The sequence below is a fragment of the Pseudopipra pipra genome, chromosome Z, assembly GCF_036250125.1.
Source record: "Pseudopipra pipra isolate bDixPip1 chromosome Z, bDixPip1.hap1, whole genome shotgun sequence".
Classification (NCBI taxonomy): domain Eukaryota; kingdom Metazoa; phylum Chordata; class Aves; order Passeriformes; family Pipridae; genus Pseudopipra; species Pseudopipra pipra.
This window is the reverse complement of record NC_087581.1, coordinates 30,542,684-30,567,086: the sequence shown is the minus strand read 5'-3', so window position 1 is coordinate 30,567,086 and position 24,403 is coordinate 30,542,684. Positions and strand designations below refer to the sequence as shown.

At 40.4% G+C, this 24,403-nt stretch overlaps 1 protein-coding gene across 2 annotated transcripts; it reads right to left on the bottom strand.

The window, feature by feature from the left end:
• Positions 1-1,011: 1,011 nt before the first annotated feature.
• On the bottom strand, positions 1,012-24,241 carry C9 (complement C9). 2 transcript variants are annotated; one of them, XM_064642465.1, is made up of 11 exons: positions 24,108-24,241; positions 17,583-17,700; positions 16,835-16,982; positions 15,307-15,454; positions 13,515-13,653; positions 11,433-11,648; positions 7,830-8,070; positions 6,316-6,444; positions 2,385-2,563; positions 1,949-2,177; positions 1,012-1,197 (listed from the first exon to the last, which is right to left on the bottom strand). In XM_064642465.1, the coding sequence occupies exons 1-11, from the start codon at positions 24,191-24,193 to the stop codon at positions 1,031-1,033; spliced, it is 1,800 nt and encodes a 599-aa protein (XP_064498535.1). In that variant the 5' UTR covers positions 24,194-24,241; the 3' UTR covers positions 1,012-1,030. The 2 variants fall into 2 exon arrangements, with proteins under 2 accessions (XP_064498535.1, XP_064498536.1); XM_064642466.1 differs by lacking the exon at positions 17,583-17,700 and having other exon boundaries at positions 24,108-24,236.
• Positions 24,242-24,403: the final 162 nt, after the last annotated feature.

The window sequence follows — 24,403 nt, the reverse complement described above, 5'->3', positions numbered from 1 at the left end:
CATATTTACTTTTGGTATGCCCATTGTGCGAAGGAGTAGTCTTCTTTGTCACTTGCTATTTTATTTAATTTACTCCACTTTTTATACCTGTCTTCATTATATTGCTCTTGATTTTCCAACTCTTTTCTCAATCTTCTCTTTTCCACTTTATGGAATAAGTAGCTCTGATAGCCTGGAAATGTGATTAATTCCTTTTTTTTTAATTCCCTTATGTATGGCTAGATGGCCCATGAGTGTTGTTAAGCCTTGCTGGCCATGCTTCAGGCTGCAGTAAAATATTAGATGTAGCCGAACTGTACTGAAGCTGAGAAAGGGGAGGCATACAAGAAATCTTCTATTATATATTTTTTGTGCAAGTTGAGGCCATATGGTAAGAATTCTCATCAAGGACTTTCGGCGGGAAAACATTCAACATCTTTTCCCTATCTTGCCACCTGTTTTCTTCTTGTGACTTGGGCAACACGTTAAGCAAAAAACCCAAACTCTTCTTCCCAGGCATGTCACATCCAACAGCACACAAGCTTCTTGTTTTCAGCAGGTGAAGAAATTTATCTAAGCTAAAAGTTCTGAAACTGCTAGAACACTAGCTTTGTTAGATTTAAGTATTCTATTTATCAAGGAAGAGAATTCAGTTTCCCAAACTGTCTTAATATTTTTTTTCTGTAAAATACACCTTTTCCCCTCTCTCTGAAATATAAACTTTTTGACGGGAAGTCTGACTGGACATGAAATCTCTTTTTTTAGGAATTGCATTTTTAGTCTGTTCTTATCCAGAAATCCATTCTAATCTTGAGTTCTATAGTATAAAATTACTTATCAAGATATTTAAATACAAATCTAACTGTTCTTGAATTTGATACAAGGTGGCTGATCAGCTGTATCAAAGAACAGATTTAAATGAAAGATGTAAGTGGACTTACCCAGCACTTCATCAACTGTCTCTGAAATGCTCCAAGTATTTTCTGATCATTTACTATAAACTTCAATAACACATTTAAAGAAGCTGCTTACCTGTTTTTGAGGAGCATAGCTATTTTTTTCCTTCACAGGGCCGTTTTTCAATGCTTTCTCCCTGGCATGGTCTGCCACCAGGTCCTGGTGCAGGATTATTACACTGGCGAGTTCGAGTGCTTTCTCCATTGATGCAGGTGGACCAGGCACTCCAGCAGCTCCAGCCTCCATCAATGACAACTGGTACTAAGACACCGTAATACTAAGATCAGTCCACCTACCTCTCTCAAGGAGACCGCGATTCAAGTCTTACATTCTGAGTTATGGTGACTCTGCAGACCATTGCAGCCTCCAGCACACAACCCAAAGCACAGATTTAGCTTTTGAGAATGTTCTCGTCAGTGGCACTGTTTAAGAGCCCCAGGCTTTCAACAATTTTTCATCCTAGGAATCAAGTTCTAAGGCCCATTTTGGGCACCTGTGCTTTAAAAACCTGGCCACAGAGAATTAATTTACTGCACAATCAATTTTTTATATTGTCAGTTGTGGAACTGCATTCTTCTCCCTCTTCCATTTTGTAGATCAACCTAATATTAAGCTAGCACAGTAATTGTGAAACGTGATCATGTGTTTGCAAACACAGCACTTTTGCAGAAGGCTGAAGACAAAATAATTTAAGACATGGTGAGATTGCTTTTTCCTGAAATCAGTTTACCACTACTGCACCATGCTTCACTAATGCTCCTGTGTACTCAAATGAACTTCATGTCATTCCAGACACAATAATGTATGTGGGACAATGAACTCTAAATTAGAGTACCCTCTTTATGGAAAGAACACAGTAACTTACACTTATTTCCACACCAGTATACCCATGAGATTCGACAGCAGTAGGTATAATGGAGTGCTATGAAATTCTTCTGTCCTTATGAAAGCTCATTTTGTCAGGATATTGTCAAGAACAAATATACTCAGTTTATTTAGAGTACTTACTAACCTTCAATTAATGTTGATTTGGGAATCTGACAAGCAATTCCCTTAAAATAGCTTAAGCACAGGCATGTACAGGCTCCATCTACCAGCACAAGAGTGCCTCCATTTCTGCAGGGTTCACATTTGCACACACTGTATTCAGTAATGTAGTCTTCAATTGCTCTTTCCAAATTTTGTTTCTTTAAATGTGCATCTCTCATCTTAACTGGAACAAGTGTATGTATTGGGGAAGGCTGTAGAAAAAAAAAAAGCCCAGGCAAAACATACTTTCCCACAATTCCGAATCCTTTTTATACGGCCATCACTAGCATAAGCATCTGAAGAAACTCTCAAGATGAAGAAAATACCTGAAAGTTCATGATAAACTTGGCGTCTTACCTCCATCTTAGAACAAAACTTTCAAATTGTAAAAGCCACAGCTTTGAAGAAGCTGTACTTACCCGTTGCTGTATAACTACTGGAGCATCAACCAAAGACTTTGCCCACTGTATGTAATCCTCCACATCAACCATTTTAGATCCTCGTAGTAACATTTCTTTTATTTTAACTGAAAAGTCAATCTTTCCCCCCTCAACTAAGGAGAGGACATCATCAATGACAGCATCATCATTTAATTGTGCTACAGAAAGAAAAAAGAGAGGATGAAGAAGAAGAGTGTTTAATGCCCATGCATCTGGAAGCATAGTTGTCCTTCTAGTTCAGCCAGTTCCTCTTTTTAAAATGATTGTAAGAGAGACCCCTTCACTCACTGTTGTAATACAATTCAATCTTTCTTTGCTCCTACCTTTTATGTGGGAGGAAATCTATTTTGCAATTTAAGTAGAAAACCCTATATCTAAAATGAAAAGAAGGGATAGGACAAACTGAAAGGTATTACGGAGATCATAGTCATTTGATAACAAGCCAAAGATAATATGAGTAATGCTACTGTATCACCTGAGCAGAACCAGTAAAGGGCATTAGCATCTTTTACTTCGTAACTCAAACACAGCAGAGGACGGAAATTAATTGCCTCTTCTGCACCCAGTAGTAAATCTCCTTCCCTTCTGCAACTTTTATGTCATGTGAAACAAAGCCCATCTCCAGACACACAAGGGAGCAGAGATGAACAGTGACAGGCAAGGGAACACAACTAGGCTAATCAGGGAAAGGAAGCCCCTGCCTTGAGTCCTCTCAGGCCTTGTCCCAGCAGAGCCATTAGCCCTGCAGGATGAGGCTGAGGATGAGTCAAGACCAAGATGAGTCAATGGAAGGGTTCTTTGGATGCAAAGAATGGCATTTTGGGATTGCACAAATTTAAAAAATTGGCATATATTTAGAGAAGTGCCAATGAAGAGGCAAGGGGTGATCATAGTGGCTTTGGGAGGAATAAACATAGGGAGACAGAGGAACAAAAGCAAAAAAAGGGGGCTGATTGCATATAGAAAGGTGACTGATCAGTGAGCTTGTCTACCATGTACTGTCTTTCATGTCTGCAGTCTGTCCTGGCTTACCATTAAAGTCCATTTCTGACTATTTTCTAGGGCAAGGGGACCTTATTCTGTGTACTCACATGTGTATGGAGATCTGTATGCCAGCATCTAGAATTGGACAATGATTGACGGGGACCTGGTGTTTGTGGTGCCAGTAAGTGGAGCAAGTTAGGATATATACACCAGGTGTGATCACTAACGGGTATTAAGCAAGTAAGTAGCTTGGGAGCCAGGTATCAAAGCAGATGTTACTCTGGCCTAGGTCTGGTGGCTTTCTGTGGTGATGTGACTGCAATGGAAACAAGGGAAGACCAATCGATGTCATCTACCTAGACTTCTGTAAAGCCTTTGATACAGTCACACGCAACATCCTTATCTCCTAATTGGAGAGACATGGATTTGGAGGATGGACCATTTGGTGGATAAGGAATTGGCTGGATGGACACAGCCAGAAGGTTGTGGTCAATGGCTATATGTAAAAGCGGAGGCCAGTGACGGGTGGTGTCCCTCAGGGTTGTCTTGGGGACCAGTGGTCTATGAGATTTTATCAGTCTCATAGACAGTGGGATTAAGTGCACCCTCAGTAACTTTGCAAATGATACAAAGCTGAGTGCAGTTGACACAACAGAAGGATGGGATTTCATCCTGAGGGACCCAGACAAACTTGAGAAGTGGGCCCACCAAACCCTCATGAAATTCAACAAGCCCAAATGCAAGGTGCTGCACCTGGGTTGAGAAATGCTAGACATGAGTACAGACCACAAGAAAAACTCATTGAGAGCAGCCTGGTGAGAAGGACTTGGGGGTGCTGTTGGATGAGAGGCTGGACATGACCCAGCCATGTGCACTCACAGCCCAGAAAGCCAAGCGTGTCCTGGGCTGCATCAAGAGCAGTAAGAAGAGCAGGTTGTGGAAGGGGATTCTGCCCCTCTACTCTGCTTACATGAGACATCACCTGTGTTTGGCTCAGGAGTCCTCAGCACAAGGAAGATATGGACCTGTTGGAGCAAGCCCAGAACAGGGCCACAAAAATGGACAGAGTGCTGCAGCACCTCTCCTCTGAGGACAAGCTGAGAGAGTTAGGGTTGTTCAGCCTGGAGAAGAGAAGGCTCTGGGGAGACCTCATTGCCATCTTCCAGTACTTAAAAGAGGCTTATAAAAAGAGTGATTTTTTTACATGTTTAGATAGTGATAGAACAAGGGGAATGGTTTTAAACTAAAAGAGGAGAGATTTAGATTAGTTCTGTGGTAGTTTGGTCTAGGCCTTCCTTGGTGACCAGTTTGTAACCAAGGAAGTGCCCAGATTTATTCAGTATTCCCTACGATTTTTACGTAAGCCAGACTATAAGAAGAAAGGAGGAGAGGCCTTCGCTCTCTTTCCTTCCGGAGGCTTGGAGGTGCAGGTTCCCTGCTGTTGAGTCTGTCGTGTTGGGGAGCGAGGCCTGGTAAGGCCTTGCTGACCTTGGGAGACGGAGGCTGCCGGCGATCGTTCCAGAGCGACTCTCCGTTGTCCCAAGGAGAGCAGTAAGATAGTTTTTTGCCTATTCTTTTAGTTGCTAGATATTGGGCTACTAATCAGGATATATATATATATATATATTTATTTTATTTTGGTTTTGTTCCTTTTCCCTTCCCCCTTCCCTCTCCCTTGTGAAATTATATATATATTTCAATTGTATATAACTGTAACATAAGTGTAAATATATTTATATATATTGCTTTAGCTGTCTCTCTCTCATTTCGGTTTTCTTGGTTGTTTTTTCTCCCTCTTCTCCCTGAGGTTTTGGGGGGGGACGGGACTTCTTGTGGTAAGGTTTGGATACTTGGCAGGGAGCCAGCTTCAAACCATATCAAGTTCTTTACTCAAAGAGCAGTGAGGCACTGGAAAAGGTTGCCCAGAGAAACTGTGGATGCCTCATCTGTTGAAGTGTTCAAGGCCAGGTTGGATGGGACCCTGAGCAATATGATCTTGTGTGTGGAATCCCTTCCAATAGTGGGGTGTTAGAACTAGATGATCTCATTCAAAAATCATTCTGTTATTCTATGATTCTATATCTCCAGAGTGAGATAAGTGGAGGAGATGGCTGCTGGAGTGGAGTTTCTAGGCCAAATACTGGAGAGATGTCAAGGTCCCTGGTTTGACTGAGGCCTGTTGGCATGTGAGGGTATATCTGCCTAAGGCAAATGGAGGTAAGAGGATTCAAGGGCCAATTGCTGGGTAGACTGGGCACCTAAGGCCACTTACTGAAGGCATCCACAGTGTGTGCATGGGTGTGTGTTGGCGTGCATCAGGTGGTCTGTACCAGCAGTGAGAGTAGAGCTGTGAGCCTGGTGTTGTATATCTAAGAGTCACTAACAGGAGACTATAACAATCCAGTTGCTCATTCAATTGAATGTCTAACATCAGCTGCTAGAGGGATCTGTCTTGGCTATACATGTATGTTGTGGAGGGCGTGAAGTATCCTGAGGCCTGTGCTAACTGGGAAGAACATCTGCTCTGGTTGAACCTGTGTGAGCTGGAGAGTTGGATGGCCTCCAAAGGACCCTTCCAACCTCCACCATCCTGTGTTTCTGTGATATTACCCACTAAAAGACTTTTACCCTGGTCAGATGGAGGGGACAACAGGATGAAACCATTGGTGCTTGAGTGCTGTGCTTTTGTCTGTATTTATTTGTGGGGCCAGTGATGTGTGCATATATGTATGTCTCATGTAAGTGTGTTTGTGTGTGTGTGTGTACTGGAAACATATTCACAGGCTGTCTCGAGAGCATAGAATTATGTCAGCCTCACCTGTATTGGTCTACTAAAAGCAATAACTATATTGATTATAAAAGGTGGAGCAACTGTTATTATCTTTTCTTAAGCAAAAGACATAATATAAATGAAGGACATACTTACATTTGTCCTTCACATGAATCTTTTTACATTTGCCACCATCAATATTAAAATCGGCGTGCAAGTTTCTAAATGCAATACCGGCATCTAAGTGATAACCAAGGCATTTTTGCACTTCTTCTACAGTGATACCTGGGAGTAGAAAAAAGTGATTAGAGAAGTTGCATGACCATAAATAATGTGATATTATTCATAGAGAATAAATTTTTTGGGGCTACTGAAAACGCTTGTGGCTTTCTTCCTCCCATTTATCTTCTGCTTTGTCCTCTTCTATGAAATGAATGTGAGGATGATTGTAATTGAAGTGCCTGCACAGATGCAGGTAAGATCTATAGTGATTAGGAAAATATTAAAAATGGATTTCTCTTTTCTTTGATCTAGTTGAAAGCAAATGGCCCTCTAGGAACCATTCTTTCCAATTATTATATTGAGATTTTTTTCTTTCACATCTGCTCAACATTTACACTTTCTATGGGCCAAATTATTCAATTCTCCCAGTCTCTCTCTCTCTCTCCTAACCTCAAGCAAGTTTCTCCACTCCTTTTCCCCATAAAGTTAATCAAGGCTACTAATCTCTTACAAGTACACTACTCTCATTAATTCTAATCCTCATCTATCCACTACTGCCTCCAACACCTCCTTTCTGTTTATTAAACTCAAACATATCATCTCCAACTTCACTTTTGTATTCAGAAAGAATTGTGCTTAAAATTTGTACTTTAAAAAAAATCTAGCACCACAGTCTCCAGGTTCTGAACAGACTAACAGTAGGATATGTGACATCTTTCTCCTATGCCCCTTTGCATAGCCTGAATATCTGACAGTAATATTGTTGCTGACACTGCATGCAGCAGGTAATTATTTTCTGATTTCCAAAATCAGCATGAGAATTGCCTTTTTTAAATTTTTTCCAGAGTGATCACTTTAATCCAGTACAAACCCACATATTTCTGAACTGCACATGAGGGAGGATTAAATTTCTGCTTTGCTATCTTAACTAGGACATGGAAAATTCCAGTGTGAATGCTAAAGGTTATGAAATCAGTTTCAACACACTCAAGTGCACCATGTGATTTCTAGGAAGTACTTCAATTTTATCCTTGTTTTTTGTCACCACTGTACTCTTAGAGTGATTGCAACACAATTGATAGCAAACTGGATTTAAGGTTTAGGCAGATTTTCTAGGCTTCGCAGATCTCTTGTAAATCGTGTCCCAGCAATTACAATTCCTAATATTTTCAAGAGATCTTTTTAATTTTTTTAAATCCCTCTCAGTTATAGACTTAAAATAAAGACTTCAAATATTTCTGTCAGTTAGAAAGGCTGACTCTAATATCTGTTGAATTCATGTAATTCTGTAATGCCACTGGTGTACCACAAGCAGCACACACTGAACTGTGCTGTTCTCAGTATTGCTCCACATATCATATAGACAGATCGATCATCATACATCTCTTTGAATGTCTGGAGACTTGGCTAGAACATTTTTACCACAGGAAGACCAAGAAAGTGCATACCTATTCGAGACATAGCGTAATCATCCAGCACGTACACAAGTTCATATTTTCCTCCTACAGTTCCAGAGACTGCATAGTGAGTTCCATAATCTTCTAGGAATTTGAAATACTCCCCCTTATCATATTCAGCAGGCAAAACGTTTAAATCATCTAGGAAACTATCTGTGAGACGGACATCACGACTCCGAATTTGGAATCTTCCCAGCTGAATCTTTCCTTTTACATGCAGAAAGGTTTGGTTCTGAATGCAGGAAGAAGAAAAGAGGTGAGAGTGCCATTCTGGTACACAGCATAGCAGGAAAATCTGTTCTACGTTATTTGTAAAGAAGCTGCAGCACTTTTAAACATGGCATTCAGTCTAGTGTTTTGGAAGAGGGTCAAACTTGTTTGATTAAAATTAAACGTTCTCTGATTTAAACTGAGGAAACATCAAGAGACTGACATAATTTCAGTTCTTCCAGTTTTGCAGAGCTCTTCCCTTACTAATTTCAGCAAGCCCTTTGTGATCTATTTGACAACAGGGTCTTCTCTGTAAGTACGATGTCTACCGAAAGTGGATTTTTGACTTTCATAACATTGAAAAGTAATTCTATATAGACAACAGAAGCTGCCCACTCTGGGTAAGGTGGAGTTTTGTCTTCGCTTATAGTCAGAGCAGAACTAAGTTCTCCCTTTTTTTTTTGTTATTCTCAGACCGTCAGAAGGAAGGGCACAGCTCCAATTAAGAACAAAAGCCCCCCAAATAATATCATAAAATGAGAATTAATGACAGAAAAAATCCATGAGTCATTTGACCCATACATACATTGTAAGTCTAGCTACCACGACTGATATGTCTGTAAATTACACTCCAGGTGGTTTTGTATCATATTCTAAACTAGGACCTAGCTACTGCCCTTAACTTGTGAAATAAAATTTTGTGAAAGAGTTACTTAAGAATCTAAGCAAACACATGCCTCCCAAACCCCATTATTATCTGCACTACTTATATGACTCCCTCAACAGTAGTGCCCAGTAGGAGGTTTGTAAAAGGGATCTAGCACCTGACCATCATACTAGCTGGCACCATTTAAAGGATCTTAAACTGGTGACTCAGATGCTGCTTGAGACCAGCAGAAGTCTGCAGGCATCTAAATGACTGTGAGGAAATTTTTGCAGGTGCAATATTCCTGCAAACCAGGATGTACAAAATCCTTAGATCTCCAGATGCCTCCAGGCTCCTCCTGGCTTTAACTTTCAGGTGAGCCCTGGAGGGTTCCCAGCCAGAGGCTACCACTCCACTACCCTTCAGCCACATGATTTTATCACACCAGTGATAGAACTCAGCTGGTGACAGATTGTGACTCATTCTCTGAATTGCTCTCTGAGAAAGAATTTGAGGCCAAAATTCCTATCACAGGTCACTTGACTGTAAGCAGTCCATAAAACACATTAAGCTACAGAACTTGATCTTTTGCATCTGTGGAGATTTATGGTTTGAGTTCTTTTCCATCCCAAGAAAACTCATACCAACACAAAGTCAGTGTTGTGTGTCAAATTATCTATATAGTACAGACCTTTCTCTTCGGCATTATTTTAATTAACAGGTTGTGGAAGTTATATTAGTTTTCCCTTATATCCACTTGACCTCCAGAGCTCTGAACAGGTCCTAGGTAACGAGGCTGATAAACCTGAGAATTTGAATTAGTTGAGGCAGATCAATTCTTGCTTTCACATGGTGCACTTCAGCGCTATGGAATTGATGTGCCTTGTACATGATGGCATGTCGTGATCACAGACCTTAGCATACAGGGTGAGGAATGGCATATGACCCAGCACATAGCTGCTGGAGTAGGCCATAATGCCACGTTGTGCTGCTTTTTGGCAGGGATAGAGTTATTTTTCTTCACAGTGGCTAGTGTGGAACTGTGTTTTGGATTTGTGCTGAACACAGGGTCGACAATATAGAGATGTTTTTGCTATTGATGAGTATAGAGGATTGGTTAGAAATGCGAGGACATATGAACATGGCTAAGGCTATGGATGAGCTGCTAAAGGATAAGACGCAGTCTGACTAGGTCCATGAGAAAGTCTGAGATAGCAGGGCCGTGAGAAAGCAGCAGCGTCCTTGGGTATTCTAAATTGAGCTGAAAAACAGGAGCTAGGCATTACCAAAACAAAGACACTTAACGAGCCACCTGTGTAAACACTGAAAGACAGTTAAGATGATATCACCACCTAACTGAGCACCAATAATGAGCCTAATTTCTGTAATATTCATGAACCTATTATAGAGTGTGTATTAAGCTATTGTCAATCTACAATAAACGAAGTTCCTGGATTCTCACATTGAGGTGTCTAGAGCTTTCCGTCGCGACAACTGAGCACTGTTTATACAGAGCCAAGGCCTTTTTCCGCTTTTTGTGCTGCCACACTGGGGAGGGTGCTTGGGCTGCATGGGAGGCTGGGAGGAGATACAGCCAGGACAGATGATCCAAACTGATCAAAGCAATTTTCCATATTATATGACATTATATTCAGTATGTAAAGCAGGAAGCAAGAAGGAGGAAGCAGTAGATGTTTGATATGATGGTGTTTGTCTTCCCAAGTAAGCATTACATGTGATGGGGTCCTGCTCTCCTGGAGATGGCTGAACACCTGCCTGTACACTGGAAGCAGGGAATTAATTCCTTGTTCTGCTTTGCCTGTGTGCACAGCTTTTGCTTTCCCTATTAAGCTGTATTTATCTCAACCCATGAGATTTTTAGCTTTTACCCTTCTGATTCTCTCCCTGATCCTGATGGGGGGAGAATGAGTGAGTGGCTGCATGGGCTTGGTTTCTGACTGAAGTTAAACCACAACACATCTAGTGTCACTTTTTATGGTCTTTCTCATTTGGGCTTCACTAAATGCTAAGGCTAATTCTTTACTGGTAAATAAAATGGGTCTTTCCCCTGTCTCAAAGTGATGGTAGTGATACGGCTTTTTTGCAACTCCAAAATAGGCTTGCTTTCTCCAGACTGCCTATGAGAACATCCGCTTCAAACATGCTGTAGGGAACTGCAGGATGGGCATTTTTTATGAGACCATGAGAGCTAGCACTGCCAAAACCATGCTAGTAAAAACAATGGACTGCCATGTACCAGTGTTAATGCCCATGCCTCTTAGCCCTGGCCAGTTCTTTAGTACAGAAGCACCCAAATGACTGGGATCTGGCCTTTCAGTCATTATTCTAGTGCTTATTTTGTTTACATAGTGTAGGTCTGTTCAGTGGCAGGTTTTTGTCACAAAACTTGACCTAATTTGCCCACATTGCACTAGATCAGAGCTGCTCTTTAATCAAGATGAGACCAAAGGTCTTGACCCTTTCTAACTTCAACCCCTGAGGGAGATGAGGGTGTTTGCTAGCCAAGGGGAAACAGTGGGAAAAAGAAGCTACATTTGGTTACCCTTTGTCCACATCTGAAATCTTAACCCTATTATTACCATCGTTTTTTTAAATGACAGAAAAGCAGCAGCTGATTAGAATAATTAGAAAGAATATTATTTTGTTATTCCAACACTGTACAAATTGTGCTATTTGTAGAATATTTTCATTAAAACCTTTAGTTGAATTAAACTCACCCTTTCAGTGGAGCTTTGCAGAATGGAATTTAAGGTTGCAGTCTTTCTATAATTATACGTGAAATTTCCTTCTGCATTAATATTGCTTCCATCAGTAGGTGTATATTTCAGAGACAGGCCAGCACTAAAGTGTTTCTGGTTTTCCATGTAGACCTCTCGTAACATTTTTGAACGATCATGGTAGAATACTGATGTGAAGGTTTTGTCTGCTTTTGTCTGAGAAAAGATAATGAAAAGGTTATGTAAGAAAAAACCCAAGGTTTTGTCTGCCTTTGTCTGAGAAAAGATAATGAAAGATTGTATGAGAAAACAAAACAGGCAGTAATATAAAAATCTATGTAGCACTTTAAAGCTATATAATTTACATCGCTTAGCAATACATTTTCTTACACCTTTTTTTTTCTTTTAAAACAAATCAAATGGAAACAGAAATACCAATCAGTTCAGTGGTTCAATGGTGAAGAGAAAGCTGTAATGACAATATTTCAGTGAGTATTAAATCTCAGCATGTAAAACTGTCCAAGTACCTTATGTGAATTAAGAGTTCCTTTACATGGTTTACAGCTTCCTCATAGGGGAAGCAGAAGGGCAGGCACTGATCTCTTCTCTCTGGTGACCAGTGACAAGACCTGAGGGAACGGCCTGAAGTTTTGTCAGGGCAAGTTTAGGTCAGATAGTAGGAACAGGTGCTTCACCCAGCATCTTGGGTGGTTGGGTACTGGAATAGGCTCCCCAGGGAAGTGGGCAGAGCACCAAGCCTGACAGAGTTCAAGAAATGTTTGGACAATGCTCTCAGGTGCACGGTGTGACTCTTGGGGATGGTCCTCTGCAGGGCCATGAGTTGACTTTGCTGATCCTTGTGGGTCCCTTCCAAACTCAGGAGATTCTGTGATTCTGTGTAAGGAATAATAGTCTCCATCTCTTTCCTAGAATGGAGATAAGGTTTGCTAATAGGTCCTGACAACTGAAATGAGTCAGAATTATGATTTTGTCTTCTTTTCTTACGGCAGACAATAGCTAATTCAGAAATACCTATTTCAGTGTTGTTTAGTGTCGCTGGGTATCTGTCGAAAGGCCTTGGTCCTGTGGGGGAAGAAAGACGCGACACACACACTAGGATGAAGAGCCAGAGAGATGTGTGCCTGCTCAGCACAGCAGGCAGCTTTTTTTATTCAGTTCTCCCACTTCTATTTTCCCACACATACAACACAAACATATTTCTACAAAAACACTGAGGAATGCGCACCTGCACTTCAGCCACACAGCTCAAGGCTGTGTCCATGGGAACTATCTGCTACCATGGAAAACGGCCCAACACTTTGTAACATTCCAAACCCCTCAAACTTCAGTTGTGGGGCTGTGACTTCACCCCACAGTTTAGTATACTTTACCAGAACATAGAATTTTAATAACTGAAAATGGTTTTACCTCAAAATCAAATCATCTTGGGTCAGATTTACATTTTGGGCAGGAGGTGGTTTAAGTTGTATTTGTTTTATGAAGTTCCTTCTTGAAGAAATAGGCAAAATCTTTGGTAAGCAAAATACTGCTTTGATTTCTGAAATGCATCTGATGTTTATGTTTCAACAATCATCAACATTGTTGGTTTTCAAGCCTCACTGGAAGTCATAGTCTGAAACTCAAAAGCCTATTAGATTTTTTTTTTCGGCGGGACAGAGGGAAACCAAGTAGGACCAGAGTATCCTAATACCATTCCTGCCTTTTTTTTTTCAGTGTCTGAAAAAGTAGCTTAATTGCTTCTCTACTGAGTAAAAGTTAGATATCATAATCCTTTCTGTACAACTTCTGCTCATCTCATCCACTCATACTTTAACCATTCCAGACAGTTTCATTTGTTGTGCAAAGGTGTAGCAATGAACCTGTGGGAGTTCATCTGGCACAACTGAGCTTAACTCCCAAAGTAAATGATAACAAAATTTGTTTTTCTCTAGACTTCAGCGCAAACTTGATGCTAAAAAGCTTCAGCTGCCTGACTCGAGAGATATGCTGAGTCTCCCAAGAGGATGTCAGGATTCAGCATTCGGTTAAACACATCCTAGTTTGCACAGGACTTAAACTTACATCGTAAATGAGAACAGCCACGTTCCATGGCTTGCGGTAGTATATCCGTGTGTTTCCATCACGCACCCTTTCACAAAGACCATTGAAAAATTCATTGTCAAATGGGCTGGCCATTGGCTGCATCCCTAAAATATTGATTCTGTAAGAAAAATACAAGACAGGAGGTGTCAGCACCTGCAGACAATGGTATTAAGGCTGGAAATGTCATTTTCTGCAGGAGATGGGGACTGTAGCTGTGAAACTGAATCTTGCTTCATCTAGGCAGCTTGACTCATCTCTTGTGGTTTTCTCATCTGTGTAATGGAGATTAGGTAACATCTTTTGTAAAGTTCTTCACATGTGTGAGAAATAAACAAATAAAAGATATTAAACATCAAACACAGTGAGAACCTTAGGAATAAAAGGAGATTAAAATAATTTCTGCTTGACCAATATGTTTGTGAGAAAGCATTCCTTATAGATTTAAAAGTACATCTCAACACCTATATTTAACCTGGATTTGGTTTGGTTTTTTTCATAACTTATGTTAGTTTGTTTGCTGGTAGGAGCTCCATTATCAAGCGTGTATAACACCCATCAAATCTGTAGAAGGAATATATAGCTACTCCTAGTATTGTCTCACACCCCTCACCAGGGTGTGACCTGGTGAAATAGCAGTATTTCCTGCAGCATAAGAGAGGAAATCTGAATCATTACAAAACAAGGGAGGCAAGAACATAGGCTGTAAAGCTCTATGCATCTATATACCTATGCACAAGAAATATTTCCAAAAATAATTGCCCCTTGGAGGATTCTGCATGACTTTTTTGCTCTTCTGTGCCTGGTTCATACATTTGAATATTTTCAGTATTTACAACACATGCATCTGAGAAATGCCTGTACCTATCTGAGTGCAGAAAGTGGTAACTGAATCATCGAAGTCTCCAACATCACTACTGCATCTCTATACAAGGTTTTCTCATGGAAGATTCTAGTAATAGATTGCCGTAGAAATAAGAAAGAAGCTACTTCTAAAATTGCCTAAGTACTTGGTTTACTTCCCCATGCTTAAACAGAAGCATTTTTTCCCTTACACAGTAAGAAATGAAATGAGAAGGATCATCCTTTTCATTAAACACAGGGTGGTGCTGTTGTACACTTTTATTTTCATCTATTAAGTTTAGATAGCTGTCTTCTAACTGTTTGTAGATAAACAATATGTCATTCTTTTTTTTTGTTTGAAACTAAAGAAATGCAGCAGAGTCTGAGAATAGAAAGATTCATTTATATCTTAGATTAACAATGAAAACTCCTATAAACAACAAAGATCTGAGGAGTGGAGAATTCAATGGTGCAAAAAAGCTGCAGGCAGAGTGTTATTGCAATAAGGCACCTCATTGTATAAATAATCAAGAGATATTTTCTCCTTTTACACATGCTTTTTAGTAAAGTAATTGGAAATTACTGATTTGTTATGAAATATCACTTGAAACATATCTATATCTCTATAAACTTTACATTTGAATAATATGCATTTTAAGTTAATTCATGTAATACCTATGTATGATTCTGTTTACTAACTTTGTGATTGATTTACACTGTCTGCATAAATATTTTATCCTCCACAGGTATACAAAATAAAATGGTAGTTGAGTGTTCTTCCAAAAGCTACTTAGCATTTCTGAATACAAATGCAAACATGACTGAGATTCCACTTTTGGGAATGTCAGTGTGCCCCAGTATTTTCAGCTGGCTTTCGAGACAATCCTAAACTCTTCACCAGGCTCAATACTACCTTTTAGTTCATACATACCCGTGCCCTGCAGTCCTACCAACTTCAGACACATCAATGTCGTGGTTACGGCATGGTGATCGTGGGTCAGATTTACAGGCATCTTCGTCAGAAAGGTCTCCACAGTCGTTGTCTACATTGCACACAAGTCGTTGCTTTATACACCGACCTAATCAAAGGACAAAACATTGCATGAATGCATTTTTGTCAAGATGGATTATAAATGACACCCTCAGCTACTCTTTATTGAGATCTCCCTCTACATACATTTCTATTATTGTCAGGAGGGATTAAAATTCTACACTCTGCCTCTTTCAAATGAAAACCCCCCTGCATATTACTGTATTTACATAGGAGTTATTAGGGTGGCTGAGAAAAGTAAGTCACAGGAGAACTGCTGTCATATGAAGAAAGTTGTTACAGCCTGAGATTTTTTCTGTATTAAACTTTGATTGTTAGCTTGGTTGTTTTGTTTTGGGTTTGTTTTTTTTTTTCTATTAAGAGACTACAGGAAAATGCCAATTCAACATCAACAAAGAATTATTTCTAAATTATTTAAACTATGGTAATTTGGACAATATTATTTAAATACTATGGCCACTGTAGTGTCCAAAACTGTAGTGATTTGTGTTCTAAAGCAACAGGGTAATAGTAATTTTCCTGAGGCTGCATATCACAAGTTTTACAAAGACTCATTTTTTTTCCCCATAGGATCTAAAGATTTAGATGAATTAGCCCTAGCAAAATAAAACATCACTACTTGATATCATCTGCCTCTCCAGTAAAGCCACACAATGCCTGTGAACTAGTAGCTAAAGGCCTACTTTCCAATTTTTAATTTCTCTTTTTGCACTACTCTGATTTTAAAACAATACTAAAAATGTCCTCAAAATTCAGTTACCATATTTCCATTTCTTTTTTGAGTAGATTTATTACTATTAACTTTTCCTATTTTGTTTTGATTTTTGATGAGTCTTGAGCACTACATTAATTTGTATGCCCTGCTTGCATCTCTTTACAAATTTATATCTTACTTTCAATTTAGATGCATTCTGGTCTCCAGCTAGCATCCATCATAACCCTCAGATCAGTAAACTTCCATATCCATTCTGTTAAAATTCTTTTAGCCTTAGGTCCCCCCCCAGTGATTTTTCATAAAACATAGCGATTCATTACCAGGTGGAGCAGTTAAGGTAGAAGAAAGGATACTCACAGCATGGTCAGCCTCTAACCATGAAGAAGAAATTACAGAAGAATTTAAACTACATGCAAATTGTAATGGAAGATAAGAGGAATGTACTCTGTCTTAAGCATTGTTCATGCTGTGGTTTTGTCACCGTGGTTGTGAACCCAGCTGCCTACAGACCGTCTTTAAGTGCTGGCATAAGGCCTTTATTCAGGGAATCACCTCCAGCTGGAAGAGCAGTGAAGCATATATCTCTTTTTTGTGTATGTATTTTGTCTTCAGTGGAAAATGATTTAACTTACAGCACTAAGTAAAGTGTAGTTTCTGAGTAAAGGCATTATACGGCACAAAAACAAGACCTACCAGAAGTGCACTGAAAGTCAGCACCACAGTCTGCTTCTGGTTTTTCAGGACAGACTTCACTGGTTTCACAGGTCTGTGTGTCTCCCAAGGCCTCCAGGCACGGTTTTCCACCAAATTGTCCAAATCTTTCAATATGTCTAGAGCGAAACTTGAAAGACAAATAACACTATTAACATGGCCCAGAGAGAAAAGAGAACTCTACCAGAACTGAAGGGTTTCTACGTGAACATGAGAACTTTTCAAAATGAAGCATCTTTGGTGAAATATTTGGTTGAAATTCCACAGGCACATTGGTTAAAACAATATTGAATTAATAATTATCAATATTCAGCTAATATGTACAGATGCTATTTTTTCACTAATTACTTTATTTCACTAATTTTTTTTATTTCATTCCATGGAGGCAGTGCATCACTTATATTTTGTATGCTTTCAAGTCTTTTATTTTCTAAAGTCTTGTAAGAACCACTCCCCTAAGAAAATAAAAATCTTCTTTTTAATAGAAACATCCATACGGCCAAAATAGATAATTTCTATGAAGAAAACATCTTGAATGAGAGCACTTGACACTATTCTACATTATTGTCTTATTCTTATAGCTTCACATCTGAAATGACTGTGGGTGTCATTGAGTCATGAACATACAGTATTAAGAGTTGCAGTCTGATGTTTTCTCATAACCAACAACCAGACAGACAGAATCCCTTCAGTTGTGGCTTTGGAACAAAGACTTCCAACAACAGCTTACCCTTTGATAGGTGCATGGGTCGCAGGGCCCCCACGCGCTCCAGCTGCTCAGTTTACAATCTATTGGAGATGGAGCATTCAGTTCTCTTGTTCCCCTGTGGAAAGCTTTTTCTGAAGAGCTGTCAAACAAAACATTCCAGTACAGTCCTGGGCAGTACACTAAAATCACATGTGAGTTTGTATTTAAAGCATGGGCCAATATTTTGGAAGAATCTTCAAGCTGATTTCTGTTTCACTTTCATAGCAGTACTTATTTGTATAAACAGCTGCCTAATATTAAATTCTTTGGTGGCTTAAAATTACATTAAAAACAGTTCGAAGACTTAATAAGCCAGGTCTTTCCCCCTTTTTTAGATCTTCGTGCATACAAATGCTCATTCTGATGGGTCATGTTATTGAAGAGAATGAAACAATAATACACAGAGAACATCTGCAGTCCCCCACTCAGACGGTGGCTGTGCTTCCCAATATGTAAGTCTAAAGACAAAGGCACAGCAGCACATCTTGAATAGATGCAGTACTTCAATACATGTTTTTGTGATTTTTTTTAGCTTATTAACTTTAATGGCATTGTTCTTAAGTCTGGATAAAAGCGTAAATATTTTCCTGAGTTGAAAGAAAACTCATAAATACAGGTATTACTTAGTAACAGACTAACTTACATTGTTGGAAAAAAACCAGACAAGTGTTTATCTTACTGTTGTTCAGTTTGTCAAGTTGAATACTTCTGCAGTGAGGCCTATTTCTTTTAGAGTGACTCTTCATTTTGGTTCTCAGTTTTAAACACCATCAAACTTCCAGTTGTCATTAAGTGAAAGGCCATAATAGAAATAAAGTTTCTTTAAGGCGCTCACTGGTAGATATTAAAAACTAATGCACTGTAGAATGACTTTTTAATTTTAAAAACCAAGGCCAGTAGTTTACTGCTGAGCTTATCTTCACAGGTAACAATGTTAGATAGCAGAGGAATGAAGGATCATTAAAGTCTGACTTGCTTGGTTTTCTCTGAGTAATTTATTCCAATTTGGCCTTACATGCTTCCATATTCATTCACCCTCTCTGCGTCTCTCCAGGTTAATGTTGCTGCCTCTGCTCTACACTGGGACCTTCTCTGCTGAGCCCAGCAGGTCGCAGTGTGATGTACATATGGGTTTTCATTGCAGGCAGGGCCTTACCCTCTGCTCTTTGAGCCCCTCACATTGTACAAATACATCAGGATTCTAAACAAATATAACCTGATTCCACAAGATTAAGAAATCTGCAGTTTGGACAAGAAAGATATAGCAGTTGTTCTAACTTCCTTGTGCCATTTATTCTATGTTCAGTTTACGTAAGTAGTAAGTTGTCATTGAGATGATAAATCAAACTCTTTCTAGCTATTGAATTTTAAATGAGGAATCACAGGGTTGCTGTGCAACCTTTTATATAATCTGCTGACCTGACTGGCTCTGATGCCTCAGTCTTTCTGCTGTCACACACACAAGCAGTAAAAATGCAACGCAGCTGCTGTTGCAAGTATCTGTATCATAGACTCCCAACTGCCTTGCCTGCTGCTCCTAAACAGCTCCTTCCCAGAAGTCCCCTGACCTCAACCCAGGACCTGCAGTAAATATATCCTTGGCTGAGGATGTTGCTTCTAACAGGTGGGATTATGAAAAAAAAAAAAAAAAAAGGAAGAGCACAAGTGTGCCCAATCTCTATACACAGGATAAATGAGATAAAGAATGAAGAATTCTCTTCATACAACAGGGACCTTACAAACTCTTACCTGGTAGGGAAGCATGAAACTTTGCTTGTCCCTGACACCAGGAATTGGGGTGCTTGATAGAGGATGTAGAAACAACCTTGTGAGAAGTCCATTTTACACAGAACTCCCTTTCACTAATACTCTGGTGGACTCTGTGCACCTAAATCTATAACCCACTATTTGGCAGCTGAAAGTGCTGGGAATGAGGGAGATGGCTTTCAACATCTGTCTTGTTCTTGCGTTTCTACCTGTGCATCCATTAATGATCACTATCAGGTATGGGGTAATCTGCTGGAAGGCAGGAGAGCTCTTCTGGGGGACCTGGACAGACTGGAGAGTTGGGCTGATTTGAATGGGATGAGGTTCAACAAGGCCAAGTGTTGGGTCCTGCACTTTGGCCACAACAACCCCCTGCAGTGCTACAGGCTGGGGACAGAGTGGCTGGAGAGCAGCCAGGCAGAGAGGGGACCTGGGAGTTTCGATTGACAGGAAGCTGAACATGAGCCAGCAGTGTGCCCAGGTGGCCAAGAAGGCCAATGGCATCCTGGCCTGGATCAGGAACAGCATGGCCCACAGAACCAGGGAAGTGATTCTTCCCCTGTACTCAGTGCTGGTGAGGCCACACCTGGAGTACTGTGTCCAGTTCTGGGCCCCTCAGTTCAGGAAGGACATTGAGGTGCTGGAGCAGGCCCAGAGAAGAGCAACAAGGCTGGGGAAGGGACTCGAGCAAAAGTCCTATGAGGAGAGACTGAGGGAGCTGGGGTTGTTCAGCCTGGAGAAGAGGAGGTTCAGGGGAGACCTCATCACTCTCTACAACTCCCTGAAAGGAGGTTGTAGCCAGGTGGGGGTTGATCTCTTCTCCCAGGCAACCAACAGTAGGACAAGAGGGCATGGTCTTAAGCTGTGCCAGGGAAGGTTTAGGTTGGATATTAGAAAGAAATTCTTTACAGAGAGGGTAATCAGGCATTGGAGTGGGCTGCCCAGGGAGGTGGTAGATTCACCATCCCTGGAGGATTTTAAGATATGACTGAATGTGGTACTTAATGCCACGGTCTAGTAACCACAGTGGTGTTGCTTGGAGGTCTTTTCTAATCCAGTTGATTCCATGATTCTGTGATTCTGTCTCTTTACCCTGACACAGAAAGACCGTGATTAGATTCAACATGGTACTTTTAACATGAGTCCTTCACATGCCCAGTTAGGGGCCAGCTTTTTTTCTCCAGTGCTGTTGAGGTTTACTACAAGGTGTGTGTATGTCAAACATTGACTAAGCATGTGTGCTTGCATAGATCAGAATGATAATTCAGCCTGGGGAAGGATAAAGATTTTTGACATTATAATTCCACTTCAGTCGCACTTACCCTATGTTATATTAAGGTTTATAACTCAAAAGTAATAAAGAAAAAGAGAAGTGTGTACAGCAACTCTTAGAAACTTCTATAGGAAAGGCTAAGTTCTAGAAGATAGTTATATAGATGATAAAGGTCCCATACAGAATTTGCTTCAGGAGAAATGTCATCTGAATATTAAAATAAACCCAACAGTTATGATTATAACCATTAAACATTGAAATAGGTTACCCAGGGAAATGCAGGGAAACAGGTTACCGTGAAAGTATTCAAGACTCTTTGACGGGACCCCTGGATAACCTAATCTAAAGCCTTGTTTTGAACAGAACATTGTAGAAGACCTCCAGAAGTCCCTTTCAACGTATTTTGCAGCTCTGTGAAATTTTGGAAAGTTGTAGTGTATTCAAAATTTGACATAGCTCTCCAGCGTCTTCAAAAACAACTTTCATCTGTAATTAGCTCATCTTACAGATACTTAATAATAAACAAATAATGCTTGAAAAGATGCTGTGCAGCATTCTACAAAATATTTTCCCCCCACTTAGCAGACAGCACCATCAACAGTGGGAAGAAACTAAAATCTACTGCTCTAGCAAATGATTGAGAATTAGCCCTTCCTATATCTGCGAGATGCCTTCATATATGACCTTTTCATCTCCTTACTGATGTAGGACTGTAAACCTCTGAGTAACAACATGTATTCCGTCACCTCAGGTTGAAGACTGACAGGTTCTTTAAAGATATGTTGAGATGTCTAAGAGGATTTCTAAAGGTAGATGTACGTCTTGTTCCTAGTGATCGTCACGTATTCAGGCGCTAGAGAAGTTTATAGTGAAACATATTTCTGAACTTCACTGAAGGTGACAGCTGAAAGCAAGAACTTTGCAGACAAGCAAGGAAATCAAAATACATTCCCTGCAATCCTTTATTGAGAGGTTTGAGGGACAGGAGGGTACCCTCTGGAAAGCAAAAGCCATTTCACAATCAGAACACAGAATTGCTTGCACCTTGTCTTGGATTGCACAATACACTGTACAGCATCAGGCCACAGAGCTCTGGTGATTTATTATTGAGCCATACTTCAAAATAGAGGACTGTTGAGTTCATTAGTGACAAAAGTGAAGACTGAAGAAAAAGCCTTGGTTGCTTAATTATCACTGACCAAGAGAGAAAGTATGGCTCTCTTGAATTTGGAGACATGATAGCATCACATGAGGGCATAACCTTTGCCAACTGTAGTTGCTAGCACCATCATCAAGCTGCACAGTCTTTGGTACACTGGGAAGCCAAGCTGCTGGCCAAAGTTGCCTGCTATGGATTCCCTGTAATAATATGTATATTCTGGCAGGACTGTTTCTAAATGAACATGTCTACCCTGTGCTTTAATTGGATCTGAATGCCAAAATAATAATAAACATCAAAACATAAGAAGCAAATGCCTGACCAACCTAGTGGCCTTCTATGATGGTGTGATCACATCAGTGGACAAGGCTACATATATCATATATCTGGATTTCTGTAAAGCCTTTGACACAGTCCCCCACAACTTCCTTCTCTCTAAATTGGAGAGAGATGGTTTCAGTGGGTGGGCTGTTAGATGGGTAAGGAAGTAGTTGGGATGGTTGCATCCAGAGGGATGTGGTCAATGGCTCAGGGTCCCAATGGACATCGGTGACAAGTGGTGTACCTCAGGGGTCTGTACAGTGCTGTTTAACATGGTCATTAGATATATTTATTATATATATTTTTATATATTTAATATTTTAATGAATAGACAGTGAAGTAAAGTGCACCCTCAGCAAGTTTGCAGATGACACCAAGTGGAGTGATGCTGTTGACACACCTGAAGGATGGGACACCATCCAGAGGGACCTGCACAAGCTCGAAAAGTGGCTCCATGGAAATGTCATAAAGTTCAACATGACCAAGTACAAGGTACTGCACCTGGATTAAGGTAATCCCCAGCATCAACACAGGCTGGGGGATGAACAAACTGAGAGCAGCCCTGGAGAGCAAGACTTGGGAGTACTGTGGATGAGAGGTTGGACATGAACTGGCCACATGCACTCACAATCCAGAAAGTCAAACATCCTGGGCTGCATCCAAAGCAGTGTGGGCAGCAGGTGAAGGAGGGGATTCTTCCCCTCAGCTCTGCTCTGGTGAGACCCCACCTGGAGCACTGCATCCAGCTCTGGGGTCCCCAGCACAGGAAGGGTATGGACCTGTTGGAGCAAGTGCAGAGGTCACCAAGATGATTAGAGAGATGGAGCACTTCTCCTATGAGGAAAGGTTGAGAAAATTGGGATAGTTCAGCCTAGAAAGAGACAGCTTAGGGATGACCTAATTGTTGGCCTTCCGGTACCTGAAAGGAGCCTACAAGAAAGATGGAGAGGAACTTTTTACCAGAGCATGTAGGGACAGGACAAGGGAAAGCGGATTAAGAGAGTAGGTTCATATTAGATATTCAGAAAAAATTCTTACTGTAGGGATGGTGAGACACTGCAACAGGTTGCCCAGGGAGGTTTAGGATGCCCCATCCCTTGAGGTGTTCAAGGCCAGGGTGTATGGAACTCTGAACAACCTGGTCTAGAGGGAGGTGTCTCTGCACATGACAGGGGTGGTTAGGACTAGATGATCTTTAAGGTCCCCAGCCTAAATTTCCCCTCTTTCAGTGTGTACCCATTACTCCTTGTCTTACCACTACAGTTTCTGCTGAAAAGTCCCTCTCCAGCTTCCCTGCAGGCTCCCTTCAGACACTGGAATGTTGCTATGAGGTCTCTCCACAACCTTCTCTTCTCCAGGCTGACCAACCCCAACTTTCTTAGCCTGTCTTTGTAGGGAAGGTGCTCCACTCCTCTTATCAACTTTGTGGCCCTCTGGACTTGTTCCAACATAAGACTTACATTTTTTTCATCATTCATATTGGCCATTCTAGTAAATGACATATAGACATTTCTGACAGAGTAGTGCTTTAGTTGTTTTCATGTGATCATTTTGTAGGGACTAAGCCTTCGTTCACTTCCTAGTGATACTTGCAGTGAAAACACAAAGGCTATATTTCCAAAGATTAGAAATAGGTAGACTTTAAATAGTAAGAGAAGTACTGTCAGCATAAAATTGTGCATCTTCAGAAAGAAATATATTAAGTATTTTAACACTCAGTGTGCAACAGAAAACAAGCGCCTGAGCTTCACCACTCTGGAAGAATACGGCTTCAATTGCTATCAGTTACCTTTATTGTGTCACACACATCCAGAATAAATGGATACAGCATTGCTATTTAACTCCTTGAAATACAGCAAGAAGTAGTTTGCTTTTTCATAGGGTATCTAAGCAAGCTGCCACAAGAAATGTCTGCATTGGATGTTTATACTCTGTGTTAAGAGAAATAAAACAGTAGAGACAGCTGCAGAAGATAAAGAACACTTACCTTCTGCTTTCCCCCAAAAGTGAGACAACCATCTCTAAGTTGCATAGTATGGTTATAAACTGCAGGATAACAAGCATGATTCTCATTTTGTAGCTGAATAGACTAGAATAGCCATTGTAATTTATTTATCTGTTCCTTTTGTTATTTATTACCAAGAGAACAAACAAAAAGCAGTGTTTACTGAAGAATGCCAGTAATGGGCCAAAACTGCCTTACGGTAAATGCTCTAAAGTCCACTTTTCAGAAAAATCCACTTTTTCCTCTAAATGAGGACTGGGAAATAGTGTGGAGTAGTT